The 16,850-nt window shown below is 38.9% G+C and overlaps 2 protein-coding genes across 2 annotated transcripts in view; both read left to right on the top strand.

Annotated features, from left to right (window-relative positions):
- The window catches only part of LOC139709479 (uncharacterized), a 28,679-nt gene extending 24,443 nt beyond the window's left edge, over positions 1 to 4,236 (top strand). The window contains exons 11-14 of the mRNA XM_071621440.1: positions 6 to 494; positions 996 to 1,022; positions 1,794 to 1,997; positions 3,259 to 4,236. Of these exons, the coding sequence (XP_071477541.1) occupies positions 6 to 494; positions 996 to 1,022; positions 1,794 to 1,997; positions 3,259 to 3,530 (992 nt within the window). The 3' untranslated portion in view covers positions 3,531 to 4,236. The remainder of the gene's footprint in view (positions 1 to 5; positions 495 to 995; positions 1,023 to 1,793; positions 1,998 to 3,258) is intronic.
- Positions 4,237 to 14,567: 10,331 nt separating this feature from the next.
- On the top strand, positions 14,568 to 15,531 carry LOC139709480 (uncharacterized). The gene is made up of 2 exons (XM_071621441.1): positions 14,568 to 15,267; positions 15,434 to 15,531. The coding sequence occupies exons 1-2, from the start codon at positions 14,568 to 14,570 to the stop codon at positions 15,529 to 15,531; spliced, it is 798 nt and encodes a 265-aa protein (XP_071477542.1).
- The last annotated feature ends 1,319 nt before the right edge of the window (positions 15,532 to 16,850 follow it).

Consider the following 16,850-nt stretch of genomic DNA (forward strand, 5'->3'; position numbering starts at 1 on the left):
TACAGATATTACTGTCTTCATTCAACCTGTGTTCAAGGTTCAAAGAAAAATCAAAGAGGGAATGTGGACGTGCATAGATAGATGCCACAATCGAAACTGGTGGTCAAACCGTCATGTGGAACAGTGTCTACACTCTGCAAGAGTAGGCCTTGATGGATACGGAATTACGCTGGTCCATCTCAAGCTCCCAAGTTCAGACTCTGACAGTCCGTTTGTTCTGACGCTTCGAGCAAGTCAAGGCAAGGCCCTAACAGACCTGAAGAGACTTTGCAGCGATGGTAAACTCTGTACCATGCTCTTTCCCTGCTTTGCCGATGAGGAACTGCACAAGGTGTGTGGACAAGCGAAGCCCACGATCGACGTTGAGTTGTGCAAGGATACGTATGCAAAGGGCATGGCATTCTTTGAAAAACTGGAGGAAAAGGATAGCAAGGAGATGGATGGAGAAACAAAAGTCAAAAGCAGCAGTGCAATATCTTCAACTGTTCAGTCAGGTGGGTAGCTGTCATTCAGTCTCATCTGGATTAAAGGATTGGATCATAAATCTTGGATTACCATTTGAATTCCCTTTAGTCAAACCCTTGTGAGGATGTACTTTATTGTCAGACAGACTTAGGATTCATAAACATTACATAGGACTTCATTCTTCAAAAGAGTTTGGAATATTGTGGATGATTTGTTTCATATATAAGTGGAATTTTGTCAGGATATTATGTTTTTTAAGATCTCGCATAATCATTGTGTTCCACTTTTACTTTTTTTTTCAGTCTCCTCACTCATATCCCTTTTAAAACATTTTTATCTTTACTGGGGTATTTGTTCTTTGCACAGTTAACCCGTTGAGGACGATTTGAATTTGCTACAACACGTAATTCCCATAGACACCTGCCCGAGTATACTCGGGACTCGTCCTCAACGGGTTAATGAAAATGATTTTAATGTTTCATATGTGTTAAGTTCATGGCATTATCAATTTCTTTTCTTTGGTACTGCAGTTGGAGATGGATTGCACATAAAAACAGGTATGAAATCTGCAGAGCATTTAAAGTACCGGTTAGTGTGTCACAAATCATTTCAGAATTCCTGCGACATGATTCATAGTGCAGCGACTCTTCCATGTAAATTCGTGCAAGGATTCTGCTACTCTTCAAATTCTCATGAATTTTGTGCTCAAGTTTATCGCCTGCATGAATGTATTGCAGTAATGAAATATAGGTTTATTTTTAGTACGTAATTGTACTTGATCTTTTAGTCTGGAGTGAGTATGTATCGACTCTGAATGCTAAACTGGAAAAAGCATGTTCATTGACAAACTACAATAATATATATTTTTTTTTCAATAGAAAAATATTGCATTCATGTCTGGAATGTGGAAGCAAGCAAGACCTCATGAGATACAATTTGTACATGCCTATTGTAGCATTGCAGAATCATGCATTCCTGCTACCTATACATACAAACAACTCTCATTATAATGAAAGTCCTCTTGAATGGTAGTTGCCACTTGTATGCGCTCGTAAACAATTTACCATTGCGCTTGCCTGCGAAAGTTTAAAAAGTTTTAAAACTAATGAGCTACTAGCTCAGTTCTTTGCACTTATCTGTGTACAGAATACATAGCACATTTTGTTTGGCTTTATTAGGTGTGACTGCGTATGTCTGCTTTCCGGCAATATGAAGCAAAACGTAAGCAAAGTACACAAAGGTGTGACAGTAACATAAGTGAGATCCATACTAATGACGAGTGAACAAGTTTTATTGGTGTCATGCTGTTTGTTTGTGTCTTCACATAGCGCGGGCAGAGTTGCATCTGAACAAGCTTCCATCCAACGTTGTGGTTGGGGACCAGTATAATTACTATGGAAGCAGTCATGTGACTTCAAACTCAGTACCGCGGGGTCGGCATTCTCCAGCATCATCTGGGCGGACATCCAGACAGGTGCAACGTGGTGCACAATCGCAGCAACAGTGCAAGGAGGCTCCACCAAAACTCTCGGGTGATTAAGCAGGATGAGCGCTGAAACCGTTACAACTTGGGTTTAGCAGGGCAGGGTGAGGGTTGGAATTGTGAGACTCCATGAACTGTGCATAGTATTCATATTGCTGACTTTTTGATGATTTGAGAATACAGATGCATTGATGCCAAGTGGGAATTTTTGTACACACACCATGTCTTGTTCCTTACCTGCACCTGATTATAAGGGCAATTCCACGCCATATTTATGTTAAATCTGATTCAAGCCTTGATAGGAAGTGATGTGCAGTATTGCCCTTAACAGCTTTGTTTCTTCTCCTGAAGATAAGGGCTTTTTGTGCAACAGACAACTCTCTAAGATAGAAATGTGCATTGCCATTGCTTGGTCCCACATTAAGATATGGACGTGGAGCATGAATGCCGCTCCCCCCCCCCCCCCCCAAAAAAAAAAACAAAACAAAAAAAAAACAAAAAAAAAACATATATGAATTAAAGAGATTAGAGGGATGTAGCTAGCATGTTTATGAAGCGCTGGAGAAAGAAAGTTAATATCTTTGATTTGTTCTCTATGCTTTTGTTAGTGTAGGGGGAATCTCCGAGGCATGTAATAAGTGACAATGATTTTGGTATTTCCAACCATGTCTTCATCATTTGAAGGGGGAAATTGCTTGAGATGATCTGAATTCTATTCTAGCCATTAAAGGAAATATATCACATTTACAGCAGAATATATGAAAAAATATGATAAACTTTCCTGAAGTGGAGATTGGCAAGATCATTGTGTTGTGTCTTCAGCTCCAGTGGACCAACTTGCATATTTGCACCTTGAACAGGGGGAAGAAAACCTAGAGCTAATGTTGTCTTGGTGGGTACATGCCACTAATAAATTATATTGATTTCTGGTCAGTTTCCTTCTGTTTGCATTTGTATTTAATTTATTTCTGTCTGCATTTGTTACATACTCCAAAAGCTGCATCACTTCAGTGATCCCTCACATTTATCCCCAAGTTGAATTATCCTTCCGGTTTATACCAGGTTTAAGTGTGTGTCACACACAAACACACTGCTATAGCTTCTGACCATCCAAGTATTGAGAATTTAGGGTTTCTGGGACAAACACTGAACAGGGCCTTCTATAGCTCAGTTGGTAGAGCACCGGGCTAGCATCCGGAGGTCTCGGGTTTGAATCCAGATGGACTCCCATTTTCTTTGCTCATTTTGCCACTAATATGTTAAATTTAGTCATATCTATTTCATCACTTACTGTTTCATCCTCTGTACAGACTCCAATGAAATGGTATCAGAGCAACTTTGCCAGGACATAGCAAAGTCTGTGCCAGGGCCAAAGATGAAATCGCTTGGACGCCGACTTGGTCTCAGGGATGCTCAAGTGGATAACATCGTCATGGATAATAGTCAGTATGGCGGGGAAGAAGCTGTCTACCAGATCCTCAAGACATGGCGGGGCCAGAGAGCAAGTGGGGCCACAAAGGCAAGACTAGCTGGGGCCTTGTGGGATGCTGGTTGCTATGATGCAGCAAGGGAAGTGCGGTGATGGGGTTCTGATCATCACAAATACAGGAGCTGTAGGGAAACTGACTCCATTATTGCAGCTGACATGCAACGTTGACTGATGCATGATTGACGCAAAAATTTGGCACGCTCTCACTTGTCAGACTGCGGATGGACAAAAAGCAGATGAGATGTTACTTTAAAGGTACACAGACAGTGAATTCAAGAGAGCACTGTTGAAAGATACAAGTTTCACGGCAATGTTCATTCTGAAAATCATTGATGTAAAACTATGGTAATGTTGATCATAGTAGCTTATGATACTGTCAGGATCACATGTCAAAAATGGCAAGCTGCAAAATTTGCCAGTAGTTGCCGCAATTTTGCACTCTTGCCCATTTATGCAACCTGACATAATGATACACATGCCTCTATGTGCTTTGTATGTGGAGAAAATATATTTTTAGAAGAATATCTGTCAATAATTGTACATTTCTAGCCTGGATTGTGGATACTTGATACAACTGTAGTTCATCTTATAAATATTGAGGCAGGAGCATTTTCATCAGATTTGCTTATCACAAAACCTGAAATGAACTTCCTATGATCGAACCTAAACAAGATATGCCAGTTACATTGGTTTTCCTTATCTTCCTGTAATAGGTGAACCGTAAGCATAGGTAAATATTTGATTTTCATCACTATTGATATGCATTGTGTCAATATGCAAACACATTCTGGGAACTTTATGGAAGCAGATATTATTGCTAGGGTGATAGAATTTGTATGTGTGGGAAATGCCACACTTGGGGGCACCCAGGGGTCCCAAATCTCCTAATTAAGGAATCTTAGGGGAGGAAGGGAAGCACTTCCCCTTTCAAAGCAGGAACGATACAGCTAAAATGATCTCATAACATTCTTTTGTGAATATATTTTTAAGTTAGTTCATGTCAGATCCAGTTGTGTCCCCGTTTGAGCTGAGTCGGGGGGAACCAAAGTGTTGGACAATTTTCGCAGTTACATCTTCTTTGAAACACATGGTCAAATTGTCACCAAACCTGGCAAGCATTGTCTATTACAAGGTTGACAGAATATATTTGTGTACAAATGGGCACACTGGTAGAATTATGGTGATTGCACTTGATTGTCAAGTCTCTGTAAGAATTGTTCTCTATTCTTTGAAGTTGCCCCATGATGATATATTCTTTTTCCATTTCCAGCCATTTTGTATAGCTACGTTGCTGCACAGCCATCTATGTGTGACTTGATATATTTTAGTGCAGTTTCTAAACTTGTGTAGAGTAACATATGAAGTTTTGGCACTTAGTGTGACTTTAAATCCTTTTGACAACGGAAGAAAAGAATACAATTTTGAGAGCACTAAATGAGGGTATGAAGGATGTTGATATTATATATTTCTTTCAGAACTGCCTTTGTATATACAGGCATACATGTATACTGTAAAACAAGATATATTCGCGGCATGAAATTTTTGCGAATTGGAGCCGACGTCCTTTTTCGAGGCATTAAATTTTCACAAATTGCCACTGGCTTTCAATGCATGTAATGTAGACAAGAACTTTTGCATGCATTTTAATTGTGCGAAATTTGCCAAATTAAAATGCACACGACCATTCCTCGTTTTACAAGAAACTGAAAGCAATTGACTGCTGTGTTCAGGACTTGATGACAAATGAGCTATTTATAGAAGAGTTTTCCTTCAGCATTATAAATCTCTCATGAAAAAAGAACTTTCCGAGTTTGATAAAAGGGTTCTGAGCAGTATGACACTGATCAAAAGTTATTGTCATTGGTGCTGAAGATTAGTCTTATGTTCAGTAGGCGTCTGTCTCAATTGTCTATCATCACATTGTCAACTTTACTTTGATAGGTCTTCCACAAATGTAATGGTAAATATTACCCCACAATTTAAAAAAATATATAATAGGTACCTGATGTATTGACAGTTAAAACTGTTTTGACAGTACTACATTACGCAGTACTAATTGTAATTTGCTTTAATACTTACAAATGTAGCATATGCTAATTTTCCCTCTGACTGTTACTTTTCCATTGAGAAGAATAGTAAATGTGAAGAATAATGAATGTGAATTGATTATGAAATGAATCACATACGATTGTAGACTAATGCCATGTATCACCTTGACATTGTGGCCATGCCTAACTGTATTTTGATAGTTCCTGCCACAGTTGTGAGTCTTCAGAGTAAATCATGTTTTTCGTCCAGTGAGATGTCACCTTGTTCAGTCCAAAATGTGTATTTTACAGGTACCTCAGACTGGTTTGTTTGATATTTTGTTGTGTCTTAGGGGGTGTACATGATGAAGTGAAGCCTTGATGTGCCCCTCTACTCTGAGAGATGTCGGCTGCATTGATGTACCCTCTGACTGCACTTTAAAAAGGGATGGTATAGTTTTGGTTGAGATGGAAGATTCAGACGTTAACTTTTTGCAAGTTAGAAAATATTTATATGAAATATTAAAGAGCTTACAATTCCAAGAGGAATGAAATGTTTATTTGATGAAAATTGGTTTTAAAATGGCTGGGATATCCAAAAACAAAGTAAAACAAAGTGGTCATAATCAAAGGTGGGTCCCTCCTATTATTAGGACCTCTTTGCTTTTGGACATCTCAACCATTTCAAAACCAATTTTCATCACATAACTTTGAATTTCTATCAGAATTATATACTCCTTCATATTTCTCATCTCAGACACACATACACACACACACAAATAGAAATTTACAAAAAGAAAAGAAATAAAATTGGAAACCTGATGTCCCATCTCCACCAAAATGATAAAACCATCCCTCTCCATTAAGTCTTGCAGGTCATTGTAGAAATTTGTATTTCAGTGCACTCCAATCATTAGGAACACAGTTGTAGCAGAATCCTGGTCAGGGCCTACAACCAAGTAAAAATTCAGACCCCAACATTATTAGACTCTCTATATTTTTCATTGTTTGTTTGTTCAGTTACAACAAACTTTTGATATAATAAAAGAAAACTGCCGGTCCTGAGGACTTCGTTATAATGGGAGTCGACTGGAACATTTGTGACTTTTTACATGTATGGTGTCCATTAGTGGTACATGTATTTCACTCATTTTGAGATAATTGTAAGACACTTCACTAATGATAATCATTCGATAGTTTTCTCCTTAAAGCAAATCTCATTAAAGATGGTAGGGGAAATGATGACATTTTTACCATTAAACTCCAGAGATAGTATTAACTTAATTTCTTTGAATCCATGTACTGTAAAACATGATATATTCGCGGCATGAATTTTTCGCGAATTGAAGCAGACAGCCTTTTTCGTGGCATGAAATTTTCGCGAAGTGCCACTGGCGTTCAATGCATATAGTGTAAACAAGGACTTTCGCATGCATTTTAATTTCGCGAATCTTGGCGCTCGCGAAATTCGTGAAATTAAAGTGCACGCGAAAATTCCTCGTTTTACAGTATGTTATAACAAAGTTCACCTGAACATGATTTATGCAGTAAGAATCTATTTGCATGTGCATCTGTGTGTATTGATGGTAGGCACGTATGGAGTCTGCTATTCAGCAGCACAAAATCATGTTTTTTGGTCGAGCCCATCGGAGGTGTGGGGAGACTATTAGAGGGATCGCCTGCGGCGTCTGTCCGTCGTCCGTCCGTCGTCTGTCCGTAACGCTACAAAAACTTGAATAACTCTCTACTGAGGATTTCATTTTCAATCAAACTTGGAGGGAAGAGTGGTAATACAGAGTTACACATTTTACCAAACATGAAGGGCACCTCAAGGTCAAAGGTCACAGGCAGAGGTCAATTAACTTTACGGCCCAATGTTAAGTTTTTAGGGCGCGTTTCGTTTATGGCTCGTAACTTTTGATGTATCTGTCTGTTTGTGACCAAACTTAGATGGTAGATGTCCCTTGGGAAGTTGAAGGTAACCACAAGGTCAAAGGTCACAGACAGGGGTCAACGAACTTTTAGGGCCCAATGTTAAGTTTTTATGGCGTGTTTTGATTATGGCTCATAGCTTTTGATCCCTTTGTCCGTTTGTGACCAAACTTGGATGGTAGATGTCCCTTGGGGAGGTGAAGGTCATCACAAGGTCAAAGGTCACAGACAGGGGTCAACAAACTTTTAGGGCCCAATGTTAAGATTTTAGGGCGCGTTTTGATTGTGGCTCATAACTTTTGATCCCTATGTCCGTTTGTGACCAAACTTGGACGCTAGATGTCCCTTGGGGAATTAAAGGTCACAGAAAGGGGTCAACAAATTTTTAGGGCCCATTGTTAAGTTTTTATGGCGTGTTTTGTTTATGGCTCATAGTGAATAACTTTTGATCCCTTTGTCTGTTTGTGACCAAACTTGGATGGTAAATGTCCCTTGGGGAGTTGAAGGTTACCATAAGGTCAAAGGTCATAGGTGTGTCAATGAACTTCTGGGAGTTAGAAAATTATTAATTTCTTGTACGCGAATATGCGAGACGCAATTTGGCACTTACCTTGTGTGTTTTTTTTTTCCTGTGGAATAGTGCCTTGAATACCCTAAGCTCAATATCATTACTGTATCATGTAAGTAAATTATATTCTACAAAAAAAAATGAAATAAAGGAAAAATGATAATCGCTTTTGATTGATATGTGTACATACTATGCAATATTGTCTTCAGAATTGTTTTTTATATTTCATCAAAAGCATAATGGTACAAGTATGTGAATTTTTAAGCCCCTTGGTAAATCATATTCAGAGCTTATCATTCTGACCATCATGTATGTGCCCATGAAGTACTATGAAGCTAAGCTTTTGTGGACTATGAATTCACTTTCACTTGTAGAGCACTATGTGTATGTGTATGCCTTGTTGAAAAGCATGGTTTGTGCTGGAGCACAGATATGGCTCAGCTTCAGCCAGCTAACTACAATATAAGCGATTTCAAGTCCGATGCTAGTGCTAGTGATCGCTTAACGCTAGCACTGGCAATAAAACCGAACTCAAATTCAGTCAGTTTTGGGAGGTTGATCTCAAAATTATGATGTATTTCCAGTAGTTGGTATTGGGCCCAGTGCTGAATGTTGTCTGCTGAAGAGAGCTCTGCTGTTGGCAGTTTACACGCTTTTTTCCCCATTTGCTAACACCAGCCCCTAGGGATCATCATTGTCATTTTGAGTTCAGTACTAGTGTTAGCATTGCTGTACGAGACCCACATTCACATCCAATACAGTGGTGCAAAGTGTGTTACGTGCAAAGTCTATGCTAATGCAGTGGTCGCCCTCATAACATGCATTGACACTCTACACATGGCTACTTAAATCTGAGCCTGGGAGCAATATTAAGATCATTGTGTTTTGGAGAAGGGATGAAATTTCTGGCATTTTTAAGCTGTCTTCCTTATTATGTGTCTAAAACTATTTAAGCAGTCATGACTGCATCTTTTAATTTGTGATTTTACGGCGTCCCTTCCTCTGTTGGTGCAAAATTCCTGTGGACTTATCATGGTTGTTTGATGCCAACATCTACTGTTGGAGATTGACAAAATGTGATCAGTATGGTTGCATTAATCTGACCATCGATGTTGAAGCTCAATTAAAGGCATTTTTGGGCGGGAGGTAGAACTAGCACTAGCACTGAATTTGAAATCAACCTCTGTTTCCCTAAAGCATTCAGTACTCCACCCTGTTCTCTTTGTGGGATTGCATAGAGGTTGGTCAAGCATTCCCGTGTGAATATATGAAGCAAGTGAAGCTGTCTTTCCTACACATCCACTTCATGTGCAAATTGTAATTTTAACAAGGTGTTGAAGCCGATTTTTCTGTATGTTTTAGTGTGTTGATCACCAGTGATTGCAAATCCTCAAAGGGAAATACTGTTATATATAACTACTCATATCAGTAATCAAATTCTGTCGTAAATGACATCTGGAATGCTACATTTTATATTATTGTTTTATTTTGTTTTTATCTGACATTGTTGCATACTTGATAATACACCTTGTGTAGATATACATGTTTGCACATTGTGTCTGTATTTCTAGTTTAACCAAATACACGTATATTGATCAATCGTGCTGAAATGGTAAACTATACTGGATATGAACATGTATGTGTATATTTATGACAATTGGCTAACCACTCTCTAAAATGAAATAGTATATCAACATTTTTAATGTTGTCACTCCACCAACCTTTTAGTAAATGTTAGATTTAGCACAAATTGTTGGGTTTACCATTTCTGAAATGGTAGTTCAACATTTTGAGTGTTCAACTTAACATTTAACTAAAGGTTGGAGGATTGACAGCATTTAGAATGTTGATATACCATTTCATTTTTAAAAGTGGTAAATGTGTTGAATGTTTCCCATCTTAATCTTGGTTTTAAACTGCAATATGTCCATCTCCAATTGAATAATTTCCAAGGTATGCTGTTCAAGATAACTTTGCAGTTACTAATAAATTTTGTTTGTGCAACTCATTCAAAACATACTGATGGGGACAAGTATTTCCAATTCTTTTCAAAATAGGGTTTGATAAGGAGTTGTCTAAAATGATTTAAACAGCCATCACCTTTAAAGACCACCAGTTCTTAGATACAACAAAGGTAAGATGCATGATTAGAATACTTCAATGTGAATACACAATTCATACTTCTTGGTGATACACTTGTTTTTAACACACAAAAGTATTTTAGACTACACAGGGTAATTTTTCTGATTTGCTGTGAAGTGCAATGTGTCAGTGTGATTTAAACGCAGTCTTCTTATAGAAAACTTGGATGATCATACCCCTACCTATTCTTTTTTTTTTTTTTTAATGTGGTAGAGATATCTGACCTTTCCTTTTCTATGATTTACTTTTTATTTCTGCAACTTTATACAATGTAAAAAGAGAAGTACAGTAACACCCATTTAGGTTAAATAACATTTTCTTGGGAGGATTAGAAAAGTTAATGTTCAAGCAAAATTAAATCGTTTGGAAGCAGAATGCAATGAATTGTTGCATTTTCACTTTCATGACATGTTCCATGTTGCAGGGACCATCATGATAAACATACGAAATAATGTTTGATGAGATTACAACCCTTTTCTGTCAGAATGACTAAAAAACCATTCTTGAAGATTTACTTGCAAAAAAAAAAGGGTGAAAAGATTCAAGGGGATCACAAATATTAATGGCCAATTTTGATTTCTTTTTAAATAAAGAAAATAATGAGTACCTGGTATACTCAAAGAGACCATGAAATAACACAACTACATGTATATATATGTTATAATTTTCGATGCTGCACTATAATTTCAACATATTTTCCAATAAAAATGTTTATTCATTCATTGAAGGACAATATCTATCTATCATCATTAGCTTTATTTTCTTTTGGTTTTTTTTTAAAGATTAAAGTGTATTGTTTCATATAATTGGCAACTATAGTATTGGAGATTATTGTAATGAATTTTGTCACAATAAAGTGACGAATGTTTTACAATGTTGTTTACAAATGGCATACATTTTTTTGCGTTTGTATGTGTTTGTGTGTATGTGTGTGTGAGTGTGTGTGTGTGTGTGTGTGTGTGTGTGTGTGTGTGTGTGTGTGTGTTGATCTGCATTACGGAGTGTATCTTTACCACACCTATACTTGAGTGGCGACTGGCACAGAAAACCCCATAGCATTGTTCACTCTGTCCAAAGCCCGTGGCACAGAAATATCACTCCATTTGACTGTGATGAGAAGTATAAAAAAATAAACAATCAAACAAAATTAAACAAACAAAAAATCATATAAGCCTCATCAAAACAAAGACAAAGTTTATCCCCTGCAAACCATTGCAATTTCAAGGATTCACATTTTCACAATCCGTTAGGAAATCACGTATAAAGCAAATTAGACAATATCGATTTTTCTTTGCATCACCATAAATGCGTAAGTTAATGTAGCTCTTATATCATTAGTTCCCAGGGGGATGGCTAGTAACCGATCAGTGGGAATCAGTGGGAATGCTGAGGGATGATTGTTCCAATCCTTGTGGGATTCATTTAATTAAGAGTACATCTACTGTTGTGTGAAAATTATTTGCTTCAGAACGGTCTCATAATAAGTATTATGTGCAGATTAATGCCCCGTCACTGACCAGGCACGCTAACCTGGAAACATTAAACTGCACATTACTTGAATATATGAGACTATTCTGAAGCAAATAATTTTTCACACAACAATAGATATATAATGTACTCTTAAATGAATCTCACAAAGATTGGAAAAATCATCCCCCAGCATTCCCACTGATTCCCACTGACCAGTTACTAGATAGCCATCCCCTTTAAAGGGATGGTATAGCACTGGTGGAGATGAGGATTTGGCTTTTGATTTTTGACAAATACCAAAAAACTACACTTATGAAATAGTACAGAGCATACCATTCTAAGAGGAATTCAAAGTTTATTTGATGAAAATCGGTCTTGGAATGACTGAGAAATCCAAAAGCAAAGTATAAACAAAGCCATCATAGTAAAGGGTGGGTCCCACCTTTTATTCAGATCGCTCTGTTTTGGGTATCTTAGCCTTTTCAGAACCAATTTTCATCAAATAAACTTTGAATTCCTCTTGGATATATACAGACTCTCATATTTCATAAGAGGGTTCTCAATATCTCACAAATAAAAAAAAAAAAAATATTAGAAACCTGAAGTTAGGTCTCAACTGAAACTATACGATCCCTTTTAAAGGACTAATGATTCTGGCCTGGGAATTTTGCAAAATTGGCTGCCGTGGAACGTAAAATTGACTAGAAAACGTCTTGCCCTGTGTCATTATGCCTCATGCCAGTACCGCGCGCATGGGTGCTGTTCGTTATTCCGAAGGTTCGTTAATTCGAAACACACAAATTCCCGATAAAACTTGAGGTTCGTTAATCCGAAAATTAAAAGGGTTCATTAATCCGAACATTTGTGGAGTATTTCCGAAAGGTTCATTGATCCGAAAATGAAATAGGGTCTTTAACGAACCTTCGGAATAACGAGCTTTTTTTTTTTTTTTCCATTTTCGGATTGACCGACCTTCGGAATAACGAACCTTATTTCATTTTCGGATGAATGAACCTTCGGAATAACAAACCTTATCACATTTTTCGGATTAAAATGAACCTTCAAAATAACGAGTTCGGAATAACGAACCTTCGGAATAACGAGTCTTCGGAATAACGAACCTTCGGACTACAGAACCTTCGGAATAAGAACTGTACCGCTCGCATTACAAATGTACTTTGGTGCAGTCTTGTCAATGTTCGTTCACAAGGCCATGCTGTCATCGGTAAAAATTAGATGTAAGTTCAGCATAACCAGTCAGGGAGACAGCCGATTTTTAGGGAATGGAGATATTCGCGAAAAATCGGGAAAGTTGGACTTAATGAATTATTCATGACCTTTCCGCAGTCTCTGGCCGAAGCTCGACGCGTACAAAGTCAATGGCTATTGTAATGTATATTTAGGATATTTTGGGGATAACTTCCTGTTCATTAACAACTCAACTTAAATTCCCTTGTTTTTGTAAACTCACCTCAGAATATAACACCAAGATTATTTACTATTAATTTCCTGTCGTTAATTACCCTTGCTTGATGTTTACATCAAGGAGTCATTCAATCACCCTTGTAACAACCCTTCTTTGTCCCCGGTTTAATTACCCAAAGATTATATACACACACCTTGTGAACCACCAGACTCTTTGTCTGCCCCTTATCTTATAATACTTCCTCCTCCACAAAAGAATCCCCCTCTTTTAATTGGTCAAACATCACCCCTTAGGACAACCCCTTTGGTCACTCTTTTTAGTTATCCCTTTTTGATTGGTTGTCTTACCAAAATTCTCACCCATCACCCATTGAGCATTTTCCAAGTTTGGTGTTCTTTCCAAGGCCCCAAGGGAGATCATGATTTCGACATCAGAGAGTCAACCTCTACTTGATATTGCTCTCTCTCCTGCATCTTGGTACTTCTATATTTTACTCTGATGTACATACTCGTCATTTAACTTGTCATTGAACTTCATCATGATATTTCTGAACGATTGTGAATAAACACTTCGCATCGATGAAATGTACCAAAACTGTACCTGAGCTCCTTCATTTCTGCTTCATAATAACATTCCAAATGTAACACCACCCGTTACATTACATGGTGGAGAACCTTATATCGATCCTATATCGGAATACCTCATCATTACAACTCGACATCGCTTTTAGAAGGAGACTTTCACCAGACCATGCAGGCCGAGCATTAATAGGACCGTGGCAGCATGCGACCTGAAAATTGTTGAAATGTGACTATAACAGATTTTTCGTCGACTTCGAAACTGCAGTGCTGAATCAGGCGATGGACTTCAACAATTAGACAGACAACAAACTTTGTGGTGACATGGCCTTTCCAAATGACGACTGATTGACGACCGACGACTTGAACCTCCACCTATTAACAATGATGATGACCGTGACCTGGATGGCGACATCAAGAAGACTTGGATGACGACGCATCGAGGACTACGACGACCACGACCTGAGGGACGTACGAGGAGGACCCATGACTGGTATTGACGCCGATGCAGCTCCAGGGAAAATTCTTCAAAAATGGACGCTTTGCTGAATAATGACTGACACATTTGACAACGATAGGACTACCAGACAGATTCAGGACCAGACACTTACAGTGTAAACACTAATAGCATTTTCAAGGATAATTGACTCTTAACTTGGAGGACTGATAGTTTGATTGCTTGTGATTATTTCTTGTTTTTGGAATACTATACTATGCAATCATTTTGGGAATTGGAGACTTGGTTGAACCCTTTCACATTGGGTAAGTGGAACTTTGATTGTTATTACTGTCCCAGTGTGAGAGATATTTGAGAGCATGTTGATTTTGATTAGTGCTTACTGAGTTTGCATTATTTTATTTTGACTGGTTACAGTATTTGTATTTAATCCTCATGATCCTTTCATACTCATATTTGTTTGACTGTTATTACTGATATTTGACTTTGATATTTGATTAGATAGGCTTTGTGTTACTCAATATTACACCATGACCACCAGTAGGACCCTCCGACAGACTGACTTTTTACCGACTAAATTTTCTGGCGGCCGACTAGATTACAATGACTGTACTGCCCATATTTTGACCTTTGAAGACTATTTAGACGCCCATGACATTGACTCGGACAATGCTGGCAACTTGACGACTATACTTAAGACTTTCAAGCGGACATTAGAGGGACAGGCCAGACTCTGGATAGACAAATTGACTTTCACTACCTATGACGACCTAAAGACGGCTTTCACTAGGCGATTTAGCCCCGCCAAATCGACTTTTGCTAGGGTTACTGACTTTAACACCATGACTATGACTGATGGAGAGAGTGTCGAAACTTTTCTCCAACGACTCATACAGACTGCCTCCTACATAGACTATGGGGAGAAGCAAATAAAGGACCGTTTACTTGCTGCACTGACCCCCGACTGTCGTGCCGCCATTCTTATGGCATCGCCGACATCAACGACCACCCCTGACGAGATAGCCGCGAAAGCGCAGCTTTTCATAGACCTTAGGACTGACACTACCCCGACAAAAGAAGTGACATTCGCAACCCAAGACGATGTCGACCTCCTAAGTGAGGAAATTTCCTCCCTTAGATTTAAAACCGAAGAGAAAGACTCCCGAGGACGAAGACGAAATCGACATTCCCAACACAATGACTCTGACCGCAGTACCAGCCGCAGCGCTAGTAGGACTCGACATAGGGATGACCACAGCAGACATGAACGTAGTCTAAGTAGGGACCGACATCATTCTGACTACAGACGTAGTTTAAGTAGAGACAGACGACATGATAGTAGAGACAGACATCCTGGACGGCGCTCTCCTTCTCGTGATCGTTATCGGTCACAAAGCCGAGGACGCGACCAACGGTCTCGACCTCGATTCGCTGGCAAGTGTGACTATTGTCACATTCCTGGCCATTTTTGGAGGGATTGTCGGCATAGGTTGAGAGACATTGAACGCGAGAGACGACCCCAATATTACGGACCACCCCCACCCCACAGACAACAATACGATGACTATAACCGACATCATCATCGACATCAACAACAACAACAACATCATCTACAATACACAGGACAGTACTTCGACACACATCCCCAGGGTTTTCATTAAGGGAGGAAAATAGAAGCGCTCTCTATTCCACCTCCCAAAATGAACACCTCAGGCCTAGGGACGGACAAAAACTCAAATCGACATACTTAGGGACAGAGGACGTAGACCTGCAACTGACTAGTAATAACTTTGTTAAGGGACGAATTGACAGTGGTAAGCACATTTTCATTCTTTTTGACAGTGGTGCTACCAAGACATTGATTTCTGACCGCTATGTTAAATCAACTCCACACCTTTCCAACCTAAAGAGGCAGAGTGTGACTCCTACTCGATTTAAACTAGGGAACGGGCAGTTCCTTGAAGCGCAAACCGCGATTAAATTCAGAGTCACAATTCAAGGTTACAAATTCGAAATTTCTGCTTTAGTCGTTGAAAACCTTGTTGGTGTTGATTTGATATTAGGCAATAACACACTTTCGGACGTAGACGGGACTTTGACTTTCAGGGACCATAGGCTCAAAATCAAACGGCGTAGGATACCATTTTCCCCTACGTCAAAGGTGAAAATCGAACCATTTGGGTCCAGACTCATGACACTACAGGGACATACACCTGCCCACTTACGTAACTCTGACGTCATACTGACTTCCAATGACTACCTCAGTAGGCACTGCCCATCAACAATGGTGGTAAAACTAACAAAAGGTGCGACTCAAATCATTGTGACTAATACTACTGACAGACCTCTACATTTCTCTAAGGGTAGGGCGATTGCCTTTCTCGACACTACTAACCCCGTACGTGTGACTGAGCCCCTCCCAGTAGATAACATAACTATGACCTTGACTGACAACACACATGCACTTTACTCCACTCAGCTTGACACCGCAGACAGTAACCTTGACAACCAGACTAGACAAGCAAACCTTGACAAATACCCCCACCTTGATCCCAATGACCCCATTGCTAACATGACTGAAGACCAAATCATTAGAGCCCATATTGACTTAAAGGATAGTGTGCTTTCTCCCTCTGAAAAGAATGAGTTGATACAGATCCTTAAAGACAACAGACCCGCATTCTCCCTCTATGGTGAGCTATCTAGTTGCCCAAACTTTGAAGTAGACATACACTTGACCAATGACGAACCATTTTTCATTCGACCATACTTTGCTACTGAACCTGACAAACGACAAATCAAAAAGGAACTGA

The sequence above is a fragment of the Diadema antillarum genome, unplaced genomic scaffold, assembly GCF_040938485.1.
Source record: "Diadema antillarum isolate AM-2024a unplaced genomic scaffold, OU_Dant_1.0 seq00001438_RagTag, whole genome shotgun sequence".
Lineage (NCBI taxonomy): Eukaryota > Metazoa > Echinodermata > Echinoidea > Diadematoida > Diadematidae > Diadema > Diadema antillarum.

Bases quoted from the DNA above. Each gene is read 5' to 3' on its own strand.
- LOC139709480 (XM_071621441.1), top strand. From the start codon at position 14,568: ATGACCACCAGTAGGACCCTCCGACAGACTGACTTTTTACCGACTAAA. The intron at 15,268-15,433 runs GTAGGACTCGAC...TCGGTCACAAAG, and splicing joins CAGTACCAGCCGCAGCGCTA to CCGAGGACGCGACCAACGGT.